We start from the raw sequence: 18,742 nt of genomic DNA, 5'->3' as shown, positions 1-18,742 counted from the left end.
CGCCGTGCGCCCCAAAGCACGCATCACGCAAGGAATCGCAACCACACTGTGTGTCCCAAAACGCGCGTCTTCCTGCCAAGAACCGACCCACCTAGGCACCGATCCACTGCACGCCAGCGATCCCTTTCTGCTCCAGCCGTGCAACCGAGACACCCTGCAGCACCCAAACCAACTGACTGCAGCCTCTCAAGTGCGCGCACCTTGCCACAAATTGGAGACCTGCAGCGGCCTCTCAGTCGTGCGCCCATCACCATCATCCAGAGACTCCAGTGCAGCATTCCAGCTGATTTTCTTCTACTCTCATAAGCCATTACGGCAACCCAAATAATCACTACAAGTGCATTAAATGAAGGGAGTGTTGAAAGAGTGGGCATCTCTCACAGAGTGGGAGAAAGTGTGAAAATTGATTTGTGTTTCAGTTACACTTTATGCATTTTTGTTATGTTCACTGTTATGTTGCTTTTTCTTTTTCCACAGGTGAAATTAATGATTGAGCTGTGTGAATCCTGCCTGGCAACAAGCAGCTGGGATAATGTCCTGTTGATCAGGAACAGGAACCTAAAATATGCTGTAGATCCATATTGCCGTGTCAAATATCTTGGATTTGGGCGTCTCTTGGCAGCACCTGGAAAGAAAAGAGCATCGCATCAGGGAGGAGAGCTTACATGCAATCAGATGTAGCTTGTTTTGCTTCACGTACCTTGTGTGCGCGTAGGAGGGTTGCCTTGGCTTACAACTGCTCGTTCATCGGCCCTCGCAATAAATTCTATGGCTTTGTGTAATTGAAAGTCATCAATGCTAAACCGCTGCATCGCTAAACAGTAAACACTCTTGTCACAATGTAAACTCGGCTCACTTGTTCAGCACCAAAAACAATGTAACAAAAAAAAAAGTTTTCTGACTTACTAACAACATATTAAATTAGGTTTTTCTCTCTCAATTTTTTCATTAAAAAATACATTAGTAGAAAAAAAAAGAAGCTGTAAAACAAAGGTTGAATTTTTTTTAATACTAAACCAAATCTATACAAATTATAAATCAATCATTGCAGAGACCAAAATAAAATAAAAATAAACTTAAAAAAAGGAGAGTAAAATAGAGTAAATAATATAATAAGTACAGTATTTTAAATGTAATAAAAAATACTGTGATTGGCTGGCAACCAGTTCAGGGTGTACCCCGCGCCTACTGCACAAAGGCGGCTGGGATAGGCTCCAGCGCCCCTTGAGGACAAGCGGTTAAGATGGATGGATGGCTTGATGTATGGATAGTAAAGAAAAAGGGTGAGGAAATCAAATTCAAAACGTAAAGAAAGTTAAAGCCAACACTAAGATATTCTCATATAGTAAAGAGAGTTAAAATTAGGTAAGTAGTACATAAGACAGAAATTTAAAAGATAAATGAAGTGGGCATTCCGATGAGGGTGCACCCTTCTTACTTTTATTTTGATGTCTTTTGAAGGCAGGACAACCTGCTGTAAACATGCCATGGCAGCTGCTCACTGATGTAGCGCTTCACATTAAACCTTGCTGGCGACTGAGCCTGATTGGTGCATTTAGCGTGTCCGGCCGTCTGCCTGATCGTCGCCATCACGGCATTCATGAATTCTACCGTTAAGTGAACCAAGCGCGCCTAAAATTCATTTCATGTGAAACGGCGCATTCAACTTCTACGAGGGCTCGTATTAAATGTTTATGAGGGCCTCTGCACGGCCGTGTTTTTTTTATTATTATGATTATTTTGGCCTGTAATGATTATTCACAGTATTTACGCTGTTGTGCTGCTAGATTTACATGCAATCACTTTTTAAATAAAAAGGAAAAAGCATAAAAAAAGAGGGCAAAAGGGTGACTTGTTTTTATTGAGCTTTTTAATGCAAGTTAGTAGACAAATGTGAGACAAAAAAGAAAAGATGGCTCACCCGCCAACGTCGCTACAGAATGGAAACTTCACAGACGCAATCAGAACACGTGGCTGCTGCGCACTTTTGACACTCCAAGACGAGCAAACTTGCACTTTTTGTCCGTCACTAAATTCACTGACACATAAGTTTATTGGGGAAGCAACGTTTCTGTCGTTATGGCAAAAAAAAAAAAAAAATAAAGTTGAATATTTGTCCTTAAAGAAAAGCAGTGATTGGAGGAGAGGCCTCAGAATGATCAAATAGCACACAAAGTGAGCGGAGATGTTGCTAGCATGCTTTTTTTCCATGATATTCACAATTTAAAAAGGAAGAGTGAGCTTTTGTTGTGGTTTTAGTTTGAATTAATCTGTCCAGTCAGTCACTCTCTCTTCCCACCCATATTGTCCATGTTGGTCTTTGGAATGGCGTTGATTGGATGGTCGTTTTTGTCGCTTGCGTATTTTGTTTTCGTGGAAATTCTTTTTCCATGACGACGTTAGCGCCTGTAGCCAAATTCGTCGGCATCGTCGGCACGGAAGTCTCCGTAGCGCCAAATGTTGAGCTGGTGAAAAACAACAAAAAGTCAACTTTCATTTGAACATTTCATAGACCAACAAACACCAAATTACAACATTGATTTCAGGAATTTGGAGAGGTGCTAACTATCGGTGCTTGGTTACACTTGTGTGTGTATACAGTACATTACATTATTTTGTTGGATGTTTTTTTTTGGGGGGGGGGGGGGGGGGGGCTGTTAACACTCGGTTGTTAACACTGTGATTTATAGCTAATTAGCGACTGTGCTAATTAGCGCCAGTTATTAGAAGAGGAGTCAATGAGCCATTTGTAGTGTGCATGTTTAGTTAAATTTATTTTACCCCCACCAACACCACCCCGACACATCGTTCCCCGCTACACTAAGCGACATTCAAAGTCAGCGGTTTCCCCGCCTCCGTCTAGCACCAATCGTCAGGATAGCAGTGTGAGGAGGCGGCAACAAGACTTTACCCAAGAATACATTACGCTACAAAATGACAGCACATTATAAGCAAGTATTTGTCTATTCTTCCAAGAACATTTAACATTGGCTTGTTTATTGTTTTACTCTGAAATGTATAATTTATAATTATTATTCTATTGTGGAATAAAATAAAACAAATATGGTGAAAGTATTGATCTTTCCTGATTATATGAGTAATGATTTGATGATCATTCATTTTTTTGGGCAAAATAAATATTCTTAATATATTTGGATGAAATTACGTGTTAACAATAAATATTTGTATCTCTCTTTTTAAGTATCTATGCCTTTATGATAATTGTTTTGACTATACAGAAATGACATTACATGTTTTGGTCTGTTCAAATCAGATATAACCCCACCCAATAAAATATGTTTTGAATTTTTTACATATATTTTAATAATTTATAAAAATATTATTTAAAAAAAAGTATTTATTGTATTTGTTTCAAATACAGCTGATCAGTTTTTTTTTATTCATTTAGTTTTTTTTTTTTTTTTTACTAATCTTTTTATTTATTTATATATATATATATATATTAAACTATGATCTATTTCTATTTTCATACTTGTGCTATAATCAGTTCAGGCTCATTGTCTGGAATGTTAATGCTTCATGACTGTGCATTGACATTGTGACATCTTATGTCACACACGTCACAATAAGGACCTGTGCAAAATGCTGCCAACAAACAACCCACACGGGAAATGAAATGGAGGCTCGGTGAGGATAAGGGAAACAATTTGTGTGTGTCTGAAGTAATAAGCATTAGCATCTTCATTTAAGCACAACTGGAACATAGATGCAAGCAAGCAAGGAGGCTGGACTCACCCTGGCACTCTTGGCGGATTCTTGACTGTTCAGGTATTCCTTCACCTGTGGGGGGACCAAAGCAAATGCATCACATGAGTGTTACAGTTTTAAGGAATTGGAACTGGATTAACAGGTTTAGCATTAGTTGGCTCGATAGACAACATCTGCATTAGAAACAACATGAGAGATTTCAATTAATTCGAGACAGATTCTCTCATACTTAAGCACAAAAGTGTCCTGTATGATTGATGAAACAATCAAGCATCGCATGTGGTCTATTAACAACCAAGTACTCACATTAGAACATTAGCTGTTGTCTACAACTGCGACTTTAATGAGAAAGAGTCGGTTACCGTTAGCGCAACAAAAGAGCCCTGGTGCCTTCAAAGGAGTCCAATAACAAACACATTTCATTTCGTTCTTTCTTTTTTTAATAACTCATGCATGTACCACAAGTCTCTCGGAATATTTCTAATTATGTGCGTGGCGGGAGCGTTGCGTTCCCGTGCTGCTGCTGCCGCAACCGTTTAGCGTGAAAGGAATTGTTTACAAGAGTGGGAATAAAAGAAGATAAAAAAGACGAAGCAGTGTGCAGCATATTGACAGCTTCTGCTAGAGCAGCCTTTTAGCCTCGCTCAATGACGCGCTCATGAGTAATAGGGAGGGAAAAGAGAGGGTGGAGCGGGGTTAGCCAGTTAGCCTTTGAGCAGACGTGTCCTTCATCACGACAACCAGGAAGACTTGCAAAGAACACAACACTTTACGCAACCACCGTTTGTTGTACTTCATGTCAAATGAGAACCACGTTTGCTGTTTTATAGCGAGACATCCAAAATTGTTGTCATTAGAACATTAGCCGTTGCACGACAAAAGAGCCCTGGTGCCTTCAAAAGAAACCAATACAAACACATTTAATTTCTTTCTTTTGTTAAATTTTATTTAATTTTTTTATGACTCCTGCGTGTACACAAGACAACGGCAAAAACTCAAATTCCTTGTAATTTAACTTTATCCATCACTCTGCTATATCCTTCCAATTTGGTTGGACAAAATCCCAAGGAGTTTGTCTTTTAGCTCATTGACTGGCAGCCATTTTGACTGAAGTAATCCCCTTTGCTCCCGGCTGTTTTACTGGATTTTGACAGATTTTGCAAGGCCCACAGAATATTGTGTTCTGTTGCTATATAAATATGGAACCTACCAAAGGAAAGATTAGAGTATATTCTATATTTCTATCGGTTTCTGTTTTGCAGCAATTAGCATTAGAATAGAGATCAATTTCATCATTATTCACAAATCTGTATAGAACTGTGGGTAAATGAGCTTTTTTCAACATGGCCCTGGTTGATCTCTTTTGCTCAGCTGCCACCTGCTGGCCATTTTTTTAATAACTACCAATTCCTTAACCGTTCTCTGCAGTTGAGAGGCTGCATCTAAGCCTTCTGTATGCTCTAGCATAAATAAACATAAAAAAAATTATAAATACGTCTTTAGGACACTTACAACATTTAAAATAGAACGTATTTATATGCTTTTGGGAGCAAATGAGTTATGAAAATGGTCACAACGAGGCTAAAATGGCCGCTTCAAACCAAAATGGCTGACCTCTCGTGCCTTCTTGAGACTTTTTGCGAGTCCGCTCATGATATAAACATTGATCTAATTCCACTTTTGTAAGTGAAACTGGCTCCTCCTCCCAAAAAAAAAGCTAAATGGCCGAAACCAACTGAAATGGTTGCTTCAAATCAAGATGGCAGATGTGTCTTTTCCAGCATGTTCTCTTGACTTTTGGTTGCTCTATTCCTGATAAACATAACCACATGTGTGTATTTGTTTGTTTGTATGTTGAGTGTGGATGACATATTTCCCGGCTGAGAAGGCGTGATTGGACAAACTAAGCCCACAACGAAATAACTCCTGCTCCTGCTTAATGGAGGCGCTGTGTGTCTTATTATAGCAGCAGATGTGCTGGCATAGGCACTGCACACTCGACACAGCGGAAACATCTGGCGCTCTTGTTCTCACACTCAAGTGTTGCAGCGGCTGCGCGAGTCATACGTCAAAGCCGCCGAAAAGAGATGTGCGATAATCGCCGGGCCAGATGTCGCCGTAAAACAAAAGCGCGACACAAACACAAAGAGCGCTGATATTTCCATCGGCGTCTTTCTCAACAATCCCATCCACCAACGTCGAGGACGGCCTTCTAGTTGTCAACAGCTCCAAGAACCACATGGTGGAGCCTTTTTCCTTTCAATGCATTTCCAAAGCAGACAATATTGAAATGCTAAAGAGCCAATCTGGAAATGATGTACACGGGAAAGATTATGAAAGTACTTTTTTGTGGCCTTCAATTGCGGACTTGCACTGTTTTCAGCAAGTAGAAGTGTTATAGCTCAACAGTATTGTGCCAACAAAGACCAAACTGAGTTGAAGAATGACAAGGAACATTTTTGACCAATGGCAAACAGGAAATTGTGGAAACAATACATTATGTATTGCCGAGTTACGCAGTGTCGTGTACTGACAAAAAGTTTACCGTGGCAAACTAGACCGTACTGGTGCGAAAGACAATTCAAAGTAGGCTGTGAAAGCTGCCTTTTTCTTGTGCCAATGATCTCTGTGAAAAGGTATCAACACAGAACAGGGGTTTGAAGTTGACCGGAAAATGACGTCTCACATTTTGCAGAAACTTGAGTAAACTCGACTATCACTTGGTGGCAGATTTGGGAGGGTTACTTTTAAAATGTATTCTGTTACAGTTACCTGCAATTTTTTTTTAGTTAGTAACGTAATCCAAGTACCATAATATTAAAGTAATGTAACTTGATTACTTTGGATTACTCCAATACCGTGCATGCTCATGAAGACAAAATAAAAATAAATATCACCACAATATATATTATATACAATGTGCCCCTGCTATTTGCGGGTGATAGGGACCCAGGCAGCCTGCAAATAGCAAAAATGCTTGTGTAATTAAATAGTATGTTCCGGTAGGCTATAGATAGGTTGATTGATTGATTGATTGATTGATTGAAGGCCATATTCAGTTTTAGAACTGTTACTGAAACTAATCACACCTCACAGTTTAGACAGACAGACAGACAGTCATCCAATGAGAATGACGATGCGTGGCATCAACTGCAAAATTAACTTTTATCCAAGTAACAAGTTTAGCCGTGTATATATTGTGTATGATGTTTAAATAGTGAATTGGTGGGAGGAAGACTTGTTTGGATGGTGTAACTCAGGGGTGGGCAAACTTTTTGACTTGCGGGCCACAATGGGTTTGAAATTTTGACAGAAGGGCCGGACCAGGAGCATTTGGACCTCATAGCACATCAAAAACACACAGATAAATGTACAATCCAATTTACTTATAGTGTGCACTTAGGACTGCGTTTTTCAAATGTGCAAAATCCACATATTTAAAACAGCTTTTCCAATAGCTTCATTTTTATTGTTTTAGCTCAACTTTTGCTGTGTTTTTATGCTTTGTAAAGTGACCTTGGGTGTTCTGAAAGGTGCTGTTTCTAAATGAAATGTATTATTATTATTATTATGATTATTATAAAATAGCCCTAATCCAGGTAGTACGTTTGCTTCAATGAATATGCAAGATGCGGCATTTACACACTATTTGGCAAAGTGGGAGGAGAAATGTAAATAGATTATAATAGCACATTCACTGTGATCTGTCAAACCTGGTGACTGCATCTATTATTAATAGATTTCAATTCAAGGCGTAAAGTTAAAGAATTTTTTTCCATTGGCCCAACCCATTTTTAACCCGGGCCCACAGTGCGTGTGACACATGCGGCTGCTTGATAGCCGCTGCTGCCTGTCACGCGCTGAGGACAAAGCGCGTACATCCAATCCGTCTCTGACCATTTTTCCATCTCCGTGGGGGACGCATAGCACACGGTGTTTGTGCAGCAGCTCAAAAAGAAGCCAAAAGCCAACGAGGAAATGCTCATAGAAGTGCTCGACGCACGCCCCGGGGATGTCTTCACCAATATCAACAGTCTCCTGCATGCACCTCACCCATGACAACATGTAGAAAGACTATCTTCAGCTGTCAAAAGGATCAAAACACGCAACAGTGCCACAATGTTGACTGATAGACTGAACTCTTTGTCCCTGCTTTCTTTCAAAAAAGAATTGAGCGATTCTCTGGACTATCAGGACATTATTGCTGTGTTCAACACAAAACCCGTCTCCTGCTGTAAATGTCCAAATCCAGGAAGAATTGTATTTTATGAATCAGTTATCTTGAGTTAAGCTTACTGCCATTCTCCCATTTATTTTAATAAATTGCAAACGTTGTTATGAATGTGCCCTGCGTATCTTTCTGTCCCCTTTCTGTGCGTAAACGAGCTTATCAGTGAGACCCCGACCCAGTGATCATATTTTCCGGGTGTATAGAAGTTACACAGCAGTGACTCTGGTGTAAAACATAATCTGCACAGGAGTCTGAAGGAAGTGGATCCCAACACCAGTCATCCACTGCTCGTACTGCTGCAGCTGGAGAGCGCGTTCTCCAGCTGCACCCGTCACTCACAGCAGTCCTTCACTTTACGTGAGACCGCGCCAGCGATTTTATCTTCTGCGCCCTCGTAATTAAAGAAGCGAAATAACGCCATAAAAAGTGTGTGTTAAGAGCGGCAACTTAAACGCTGTCCTTGGTACCCGCGGTAAAGCACTATTAGGGACGTGAAGGGAATTTTTTTTTTGGGATATTTTCTCTGGCCCACCCATTTTTCCTCAGGCCCACCCACAATAAAAATTTTGGCGCAGCGGCTATCGCCACCTATTGGTGAAACGCAGGCATTGCAGGGATAAAATAAAATTAATAAGATAAGATAAGATAAGATCCACTGATTGTCACACCCATCTAAGTGGGGCGAAATTTGTTCTCCGCATTTGACCCATCCCCTGAGGGAGCGGTGAGCAGCAGCAGCGCCGCGCTCGGGAATCATGTGGTGATCGAACCTCCCAATTCCAACCCTTAATGCGGAGTGTCAAGCAGAGTGGCAATCGGTCCCATTTTTATAGTCTTTGGTATGACCCGGCCGGGAATTGAACCCACGACCTCCCAGTCCCAGGGCAGACACTCTAACCACTCGGCAACTGAGCTGAATAAAAACAAAAAAAAAAACAACAAAAAAAAAAAAGATTTTTAATTTTTTTCTAGCCTTATTGGATAAGTTCGGCGGGCCGGATTAAAACGCATAACGGGCCGTATTTGGCCCGCGGGCCGGGGTTTGCCCATGTCTGGTGTAACTTACATTATGGTTGTAGGCTAGCGGGCTAGCAAGAAGCTGCAGAGCGTAGCATGCCGCTGGACTCTCAGCACAACCTTTCAGTCCTTCAGCAAGCCAAGTGAGTTCCAAACAGTGAATGCTGGTCGCCATTTCAACCTCTCGTCCGTGAAGCTTTGTTAAACTGCCCGCGTGTGGTGGACAAGACTAGTCGGTTTGTCCCCACCTTCCCGACGTGATGCCGTGCATTCCCTAAAGTGTTCTAAACTTTACAGGGAAAAATAGTAGGGCCCAACCGCTATGTATTTTTTTAGGCTGATGGCGATTGGCAATACAGATTTTTTGGGCAGAAAAAAATACAGGTTAATTGGTCGATTATTCATAAAAATATATATAATGCATAAAATTACATACATAAAATTGCATAAAATTTGGCTCCCTGCCCCATTCCTAACCTGTTATTAAGATTTACGCTTGGAATGACAAGTCTACAAAGTCTACCTGATCAAAACATTTCATGAAGTATACAAAGTATTTGTATAGATTTGTGTGTCAATAAAACCATTTTTTACTTGTTTACAACTGATGTCGTGTATATGGTTAGAGTACATAATTGGGCTGGAAAAAATGCATTCACAATTATTTGTTTGAGATTGAAATCATGATTAAAACAATTTGTGGTGAAATTCAAGCCTCTTGCATTTTTATTTTAAGCGTTCACCTTTTCTTTTATATACTTTTATCTTGTGTTATTTTTACAAGTCTTGGGACTTGTGCTATACTGGGACCTTGGGTATTGTATTATATAGTAGTATATATGTGCCATGTCATATGGAAATGAGTGTTACAACAAAAAATCCTTGGATGTTTGCATCCTTAAATTTGGAGAAACAAAATTCTTTGAAGACCTGAAATATCAACTTTAAATATAACTTGAAAGAACAATGACAAAATGAAAATAAGAACATTAAATAAGAATCGAATACACTCAAATAACAGCAACTGAAAAAAACAGTACGAACAAATACTCACTGTTCCGTGCGTTTTGGCCTCTTGGGAGCAGTGTGTTGCCGTGCATCCATGGTGTACACACACTTAGTGTGTACAGAAAAAAAGGTACAATTACATTTTTATTAACATAACTCGTTCTTCACACATTGTGAAAATTTTGTGCCTTTGTGTAGTGTTATCCAACCTGTGGGTATGTGTTCCCACAGCATTTGTGTGTGAATATTCATTATTTGAAGGAAAAACGTTCCCGAAGTCAAAGCTAACTTCCGGTTAGCATTTGAATTGGGATCCTCCTTTCGCTTTTAGCATTAGCGCTAGGCTAGCGATGTTTTAAAATTAAGCATGCTTTGTATTTAAATATACAATTGGAGTTAACTGTAAACCTAGACATAACAATAAGAATAACATCAACTGGGGTGTCATCAAAGGACACTTAGGGGACAACAGAATAACATATGCTACACACTTGCTAGTTGCTAATGCTATGCAAGCCAAATGGTGCATTCAGTGTACTTTCACAGCATCGGAAATTTCGGTTTTCTTCGATTATAATGTTTTGAGGGGAACATAATCAGCCATTTGGCCCAATTGGCTGAATGTTTTGGCAGATGTTTGAAGGGCAATAATCGGCCAATTATAACCGCCGGCTGATTAATCAGTCTGGCCCTAAAAAATAGTAGACAATGTAAATGTTCGCTTGGTTGTTAAGAGTTGTAGAAGACAAAGTTCAGAGTCAAAGCTGTCTTTCACTGTTCTGTATGAAAAGGGATATATATATATATATATAGAACATGGGGGGTATTGGATATTATTGGAAGGACAAAAGATTTCTGCAGAAACTGTGGCTGATTATGCTCGATGGGAACATTGCAAAGACCAATCAGCAAAACGATTATTTATATTATTGATTTCTTTAGTGCATCAACAAGCCCCTTGACAAGTGTCAAGAAAACGATTTGTACTTTTTCAAACAACTTGTCGGCGGTGGAATCATTCCTGCAAGGCGAGTGACAGATACTGCGATCATAAGAGTGAGCGCAAACGCGCCAAGCTAGCCGTTTGCCGAGCTAGCCGTTTGCCGAGCTGGCTGGCAGCTGTGCGCTGTGTCCAGGTGGCGTTCCGATGAGTGACAAATCAGCAGCGGCTTTCTGACAGGTTGCACGCTATCTGGTGCGTACGATTCACCCCAGCCCGCTTGAAAAACATCACAGCACAAAAAGAGAAACACTAAGCAAAAGCAGATTTTGTGAGTGACTAATCAAAGTCACGGCACTGGGAAGCCACTCGGCCGTGAAGGGAACAATGTCGACTGTCGGTCCTGGCTCATTAACAGTAATGATGATTAGATGCTTTGCAGCTGCCAGACACGAGTAGTCGATCTCCAACCAACCAAAAACAAAAACAAAACCCCGCCACCGCTATCTGGCTTTCCTGCTCTATTCTTTGTCGCTCCCCATTGTGGTCTGACAATGCCTGAAGATGAAACGGTTTGGAATTGCCGTGTTGTCGGCGCTCCCTGCGATAGGTCTGTCATTCAACATGGCAGCCACATTAATACTGCAAGGCCTGCGGCGGGGATATTGGGCTTCTTCAGGCAACTATATTAATATCAGCTGACTACAGCAATGTGTTCAAACCTCCATTTTAATAGGCAGACCAGCCAGGCTGCCATTTTACATCACAAACAACTGTTTTTCTTTTTTTACCGTAGTGTTTGAGGTGCCCTGACAGGGCCATGTGTTCCTCCCAGCGAGGCTGTTGGGGGGGGATCAGGCACTCTGCTGGGAATGTGCCATGACAAGCCCACCAGCATGTGCTCACATGAAAAAGGTGGGGAGGGGGATGAGAGAGAACATTCAGGACTAATATACCCCCCCCCCCCACCTCAAGGGCATTGTGAGGAAAAAAAAAACCACACAAATACGGAAGGCAGACATTTTATATGCTGCTGTGTCCATTTCTTGTTTTATTGCAAGGTCATAAAAAAAAAAAGTTCTATGCCAAACTATACCTGGGGGTCATTTACATAACTTTCACATGTAAAATGCAAGGAAAGTGCCTCCACCCCCATCAAATTTTTATATTTGATATTCATTTTCGTGTGTGTTTGTCCCGTCAATAACAAGGTGTGCATCCCCCTCAACCATGTTTACTTAAGATAAGTTACGGGGGGGGCATGTCTGAAGGACTGTGTGTGTGTGTGTGTGTGTGTGTAGTCAATAGCAGGCAAACAGAAAATGTCCATTAAAAGGCCCCCCGCATCTCTAACTCGGGCTTGTAAATTAGGTATTGAGCTATTGGTGGAAAGCGGTCATGCTGTCTGACATCCATGTCTATGTGTGTGTTTGCTGACGGGTTGGGTGGGGGTTGGGGGGGTTCTTGATGGGCTGTGACAGCTACCGGGGTTGAACAGCGAGGGCAGCGACCTGAAAGCCTGTCAATTGGTGTTCCGGAAACAGCTAAAAGCCATTTCTAGATGACATGGTGGGGGTCAGTTGGGAGGGGTAGTGGCCATGTGCTGCATGAACCTTGAATTTAACGGAAAGTGCACAATTTTTTCCTTAGGTTATAGCAACATTCAACAAGTAGGTTAAGTACATGCTGAACCAACAGGTGGCACTATAAGCTTTAAATGGAAGGCAAGTTTAGCCAATGAGAGGCTGCAAAAAAATCATGTCTGGTAAAGACACAAGAGCAACAATGAAAAGGGCACACATTGACTATTTTTGAATCAAGTGTAATTGCAAAGCCACAACAGTAGGTGGCAGTGGCACTTTCATTGTCAGAGAGTGTGTAAGATGGATTAAGTCCATTGTAGAAGTAACCTGGCAATAGCCAGAATTGATATTGTGATTCACTCAAGGGAGTACTCCACAGTATCAATCTGGGACTGCTCCACAATGATTTGCTCGGGAAAGGCGGGACATTCTGCACAATACTTCAAGCTGATTGGACGATGCGGCGTTGTGCACATTTGTTTTGACTAATTACGGCCATGGATGAAAATGTCATCGTTCTTGTAAAAAGGTGGTGGTGGGGGAAGACGACGAACATTTTACCAGCTAAAAATGCACGAAGCGCCTGTCGCTGGTTCCCTTTTCCTGGTTTTGTCACAGCTTCATGTCCCGCCCCAAACATAATGTCGCTCGGTGGAAATCAACGGGCTCGGTACAAGATGTATTCTTTGGAGTTTGAGCACTCAGAAATAATGCGAGAATTTATCTTGCAGAGCAATGTTATTGCAGAAGTGTTCTTACAACCATGTCCAAGACAAATTAAAATATTTATAGAGGCGGTGGAGATTTAGAGGAGAGCACAAAAAAATCATTGAGAAGCACTGCACTAAGGCCATTTTAGCCAATCAACACGCCTATTTCCGGAAAAGGAACCCTAACAAAGATGGCAAACAAAAGAGATTTATTTACAAAGTTCAGATCTGAAAAGCAGTTGTCCCCATAACTCATTTGGGCAAAGCCAACCTGCCTTATAAAAATATCCAGATTTCACGTGACAAGCAGCAGATTCCAAGTGTGATTAATGGAAGGCAGCATCCCTGGGGGCATCCAGGGGTATGCACACCCCCTTTTCGTCTCATTTCCTGATTCCACACATGTGCTTAACACTTTCCACCACCCCACTCTGTCATTCCGTCTTGCCACCGGCCATGACTGCAATTAGGCCGCGCCAGGACGTCGGCGACATGCTGGTGACTCTTCGAGAATGACGGCGACGACTAAATGCAAGTCAGACAAATGGCGACTGTTCCCCGGCTCAACCCTTTGTGGCTCCTCAAAGCTATTCACACGGATAACAGAACACCAGGTCGAGTGTGAATATTTGACATTTCCCAAGGTGCTGCTTGCAAATGCTAAACCAACTTCTTCATTCACACATTTGAATGACTTGTATTCATATGATTGACTTTATATGCATACGTGGACTGTGGAATCATCCCAATCAATGCGGCAGCCCCCATTTGTTCTACATGATTGATGACAATTGACAGAAGGCCCAGTGCGTCTTTGGATTAGCAATTAGCAAGGCGAAAATCATTAGCTTGTATCGCTAATGAACTTTTGTTTGTGTTAGCAGTCAAGAGATGGAATTTGTTATTTCGTTTTATGAGAATCCAAAAAGAAATTGCGTGGCTGCTCAGTACAATATTAGCAATAAAATTAGTCTAGTATCGACAGTGCCAAGACAATTTAAGACTAGCTCAGTACATCCACTCTGCCAGAGTAAGTGGATTCATTATGTCCGGCTCAGGTCGAGTAAAAAAAACTAACAAAAACGTTTAGCAATTCCAGTTGCCAAATTGACTTTGCATATTCAAAATGCAGAAAAGTTTCATTACTATTACTAATATTACGATTACTTATTGAATTTGGGTCACTGCTATTTTTTTCCCGTCGATGCTCTTACACCCCTGAGAAAAATCAATGCATGCTTGACACTTGGAATATAATCTACTGGAACGAAATAGCATTTTATAAATAAAAAGAGCAGCGGCCACTGGAGTGAGCGGATCAATTATATGCCCAACACAACTTTAAATCGACTAGATAATCAGTAATGGTAATTATTGTGTCAATCAATAGCAATGTTGCTTTCAAAACTATAAAACCTAATTAACTTACAGACTGATGAAGTGAAATGAGTGATGTTCCCCAAACTGGCTAACGTTTCGCTTTAATAAATGTATATTGCTAGACTGTTTCCACACATTGACAACACTTGATTGTTTTGAGATTGTTTTTATTTAATTTTATTTTTTATAGTGAGTTTGAATGAAAAGCTTTTGCTTCTGCCTACACCCTTTTGGTTGTATATTTATGTATGGAATTTGTTTTTTTGACCATGTTGAATTTTTAATTTGCCAATGAACCAAATACATTTTCATTCATTCAATCAATGTTGAGGTTTAGCTTTCTAGCCTTGGATTAGCAAATTAAATGGAGTATGTTCCCCAGGTAGCTATATTAGCGCATCAGTCATGTTTAATTGTTCCATGTTTCCACACTTCTAGACATCACTAGGCTAGATTGTTTTTGTTTTTTCTGCAGAACATTTAAATGTGAAGATATTAGCTCTGAGACTCAGGTTACCAAATTAAATTAGGCCATATCTGTTAGCTGTGAAGATGATATTGATTAATTACAGATTTTGTTTTCTGATTATGTGTACAGCACAGCTCAAAGAACAGAGTGAGGTTCCCCAGGCTGCATATCAGGACAAAAGTCTTGCTGAATTGCTGACATTACTAGGCTAGATTGATTTTTATTTTTAAGCGGATGAGCTCTGAGATTCAGCAGTGAAGCCAGGTGATGGCTCTCATATCAAGCAGCTGGTGTTACAAGACGCAGGCAGCATGTTGGGCACTGCGCTGCTGATGCACCAAAACAAGCAGGAGCGATCCAGGTGTAATGTGTGCTGCGTCAAACAGTGTGACCACAGCATAAAAAGCCAATCGCGTCCATCTGCTACGTGGTAGGTGCACAACAACGACGCATGCTGCGTGCCAGATGGAGGCGGGATTAATCTTTACATTAGGATGGGCCGCATCTGCTATATAGTGAGTGACCGCTAATCACATGTACGGGATATGAGTGCTGTACATGCTTGTCCCGGATGTACAGTAGGACAGTGCCGCATTTATACGTTAATCCCACTGGCGCTTTATGGGGTGTCACGTCAGGAACTGCTAGGGCACGGGTCATTTCAGAAAAAGATTGTTTAGCCTTGGCTTCCGGATTGCGTCTGACGCTTGAATCCATATGGCGTACAAGCGACGTTAACCTTGAGCGCGGCCACGACTCGACTGGGAAGCAGCGTTGGGGCACGACGGTAAAACGGTGGCACATCTGTTACGCAATGTTTAGCAGGACACATTACGACGTCGCCTTACTTCGATTAATGAGCGAAGACGAGAGACAAATGACAAAAGTCACCCGAGATGAGTCTGGAGAGGGGCCGTCAAGAGCTCGGGGTGTGTTCAGGAAACGTTAACTTGGATAGTGTGAAAAGCGATGGAATGATTTGAATTTACTGCAAGTCAGATCTGCTGTACAGTTGGATAGCACCGGTGAAATAAAAATACGACATCTTGCTTGTTTTTCTCTACAATATATTCTGGTTGAAGCCTACTTTTTGCTCAATTCTAACTTTGTGTTTTTTTTTTTTATTCAATTAAATATTACAAAACTATATTATAAAACAGAAGAAAACATTTTATAGCATTATTTGTGCTATTTTTCCAAACTCCAAAATCACTATATTATTTTTATGAAACAGTATGGTTGTGTCATATCGTGCATATTCTTTTCCCACTGTTATTGCAGTGCTACGCCAAAAGCATATCCAGCAAGCCCGATTCATAGCGACTGTAATGGTGAAATAACAGCAGATTTTTTTATGTTGCAAATAAACAAACCTTATCAGAGTTTTTTTTTTTTGCGGCGCACAAAATGAGCGAGATCTTTTTTTTGAGCTGGGAAGCAGGGCAGAATTACGAGCGGGGCGGCTTGTAAGCACGTCGGCAACACTGCGGCTTGTTAAAGCTTTCTCTGGATGGGAATATGGTTGAGGGTCAACGAGGGGGGTCAGGGGGGGGACTGCAGACACTGATGCGGAATACTAAAGAGAAAGCATTAGATGCAACCAAAGCAAGTGGCTTGGATGATTAGCACAATTGCTAGGAGGTTTCCATCCTTTGTCTATCAAGTCAATTACCTCATCATGATCCTCGAGCACTTCTTTAGAGTCAAGGCTTTGAAACGATGATGCAAAGGGTTTTAGTGAGGCACTTTTGAGTTCACGTGGGACAGATTAAGTCGCCAAAGAAAGACCTATTAGTCATAAGTGTGTGCACTTTTCAGCGTTCACAAGCAATTAAGACAAATGCGGCCAGATTTCTCTGCGAGCTCGCCCGTTTACATTTTTGGCAGAGTGATTAGCTGGCTGTATTTGCAGACATGTCATTTTTCTTTACCTTAACTCTTTGACCGTCGTAAAGCCTCACCGGCTAGCGATGCTAACGCCGGAAAACGTGGTGCACAACTGAGCACTTCTGACACGGACGTTCAATCGGACGATGAAGAGCACCCCGAGTCCAATGCATATTCATCGGAGGAGTGGGTACAGTCTGATCACGGAGAAGACACTGGTTCTGGACTACAATGCCACCATGAATGGAGTGGATAAGATGGATCAGAACATCTCTTACCACCCATTCACGCGGAAACATTGAAATGGCACAAAAAATGTGTTGCCTATCTTTTTCAAATATGTATGTTCAATGCATATATCCTGCACAAAACAAAAAATCCTGGGAAGTGCCAACACTTTTTGGAGTTTATCCGGCTAGGTGGTGAGAGGGTGGCTGTTACCACAAGACAAGGAGGAGGAAGTTGTTGCAGGTATAGTAACTGAAAGGCATGAGGAAGCCAGACGTAACACCAGGTCACCGTATCATGATCCTGAGAGTAGACTTGATGGCAACATGGCCAAACACACACTGCAGTACATACCTGCTACTAAAGTGTAGGGTCTGCACGCGAAGGGGCAATCGCAGTGAAACTTATCTGTGGTGCAAATCCTGCTGCGTCCCCTTGCACCCAGAGGAGTGTTACACAATATACCACACAAAAAGAAAAAATGCGTAGTTGAAACATCCACACAATTGTAAATAGTAACACTTACACACACCACTCATGCACAGTTGCACACATTTGTAAATAGTTTGCCAAATTGTTTTGTCAAATTGTTACACTGTTGAATGTAAATAAACGTATTTTGCTATGAAAAAACACTTTTTCATTGTTGGTAGTAGTGTTTTACAGAAGTAAAGCACTGTTTAGGTGTTTGTGGCATCATTCATGGAAAAAAAAAGTGTCCAATTCACTAGAGTGCATGAAATAATATTGTTTCACAAAAAGCTTGATTTCTACGTATTTTGGTCCAAAACAAAGCATTTGGGTGAAACAAACCTATTTTCTATTGTTGATTACTGAAAAACTGAATGAGGTAGAAACAAACTTTTTTTTTTCTGATGAAAGATGAGAGTTGAATCTTTCATTTGGTAGTATCTGTGTTTCCATAGTCCAAACAAAAAAAAATCTGTGGACCTTGAAAGATCAGTCAAAATGATCTAAATCAGCATGTTCTCTTTTCTGAAAATGGTTGACAGTTAAAGAGTTAACATACATGTGTCCAAGGGTAAAATTATAATGACCAGAGAAGTCAATGAGCAATGTGGCGGCGATGTGAGAAAATGGCGTTGACGATCTTTTTCGATGTGCAATAATAATGACTTTGTTTCAAATGTGATCCTTATCGAAGCGCGTTAACACTCAAAACCTCAAGGGGCTGTTTGCTAATGCCAAACAGGGTGAACTCACACTAGGGAACTAAACAAGTGAGGGGCCCACATACAGCCACACTATTAACTCATTCACTGGCAGCCATTTTCACTGAAGCAACCCCCTTCGCTCCCCGGCTGTTTTATTGGATTTTGACTGATTTTGCAAGGCCCACAGAATATTCTTTTCTAATTGCTATAAAACATGGAACCTACCAAAAGAAAGTCTCTTCTTTCATCAGAAAGAAAATAAGTGTTTTGCAGCAATTACCATTATAATATAGCTACGTTTCATCATTACTTACAAATCTGTTGAAAACACTGGGGAAAAGAGCCTTTTTGCAAAATGTCCCTGGTTGATCTCTTATACTCTGCT

General features: G+C 41.0%; 1 protein-coding gene across 1 annotated transcript in view; it reads right to left on the bottom strand.

The window, feature by feature from the left end:
- Nucleotides 1-1,842: 1,842 nt before the first annotated feature.
- snd1 (staphylococcal nuclease and tudor domain containing 1) overlaps nt 1,843-18,742 on the bottom strand; it is a 203,500-nt gene continuing 186,600 nt past the window's right edge. The window contains exons 23-24 of the mRNA XM_077544071.1: nt 3,757-3,801; nt 1,843-2,465 (exon numbers count right to left, since the gene is read on the bottom strand). Of these exons, the coding sequence (XP_077400197.1) occupies nt 2,400-2,465; nt 3,757-3,801 (111 nt within the window). The 3' untranslated portion in view covers nt 1,843-2,399. The remainder of the gene's footprint in view (nt 2,466-3,756; nt 3,802-18,742) is intronic.

Source organism: Vanacampus margaritifer, chromosome 15 (assembly GCF_051991255.1).
Source record: "Vanacampus margaritifer isolate UIUO_Vmar chromosome 15, RoL_Vmar_1.0, whole genome shotgun sequence".
In the NCBI taxonomy this organism is placed as follows: domain Eukaryota; kingdom Metazoa; phylum Chordata; class Actinopteri; order Syngnathiformes; family Syngnathidae; genus Vanacampus; species Vanacampus margaritifer.
The sequence above is the reverse complement of the archived record's forward strand: the minus strand, read 5'-3'. Positions and strand labels throughout refer to the sequence as shown.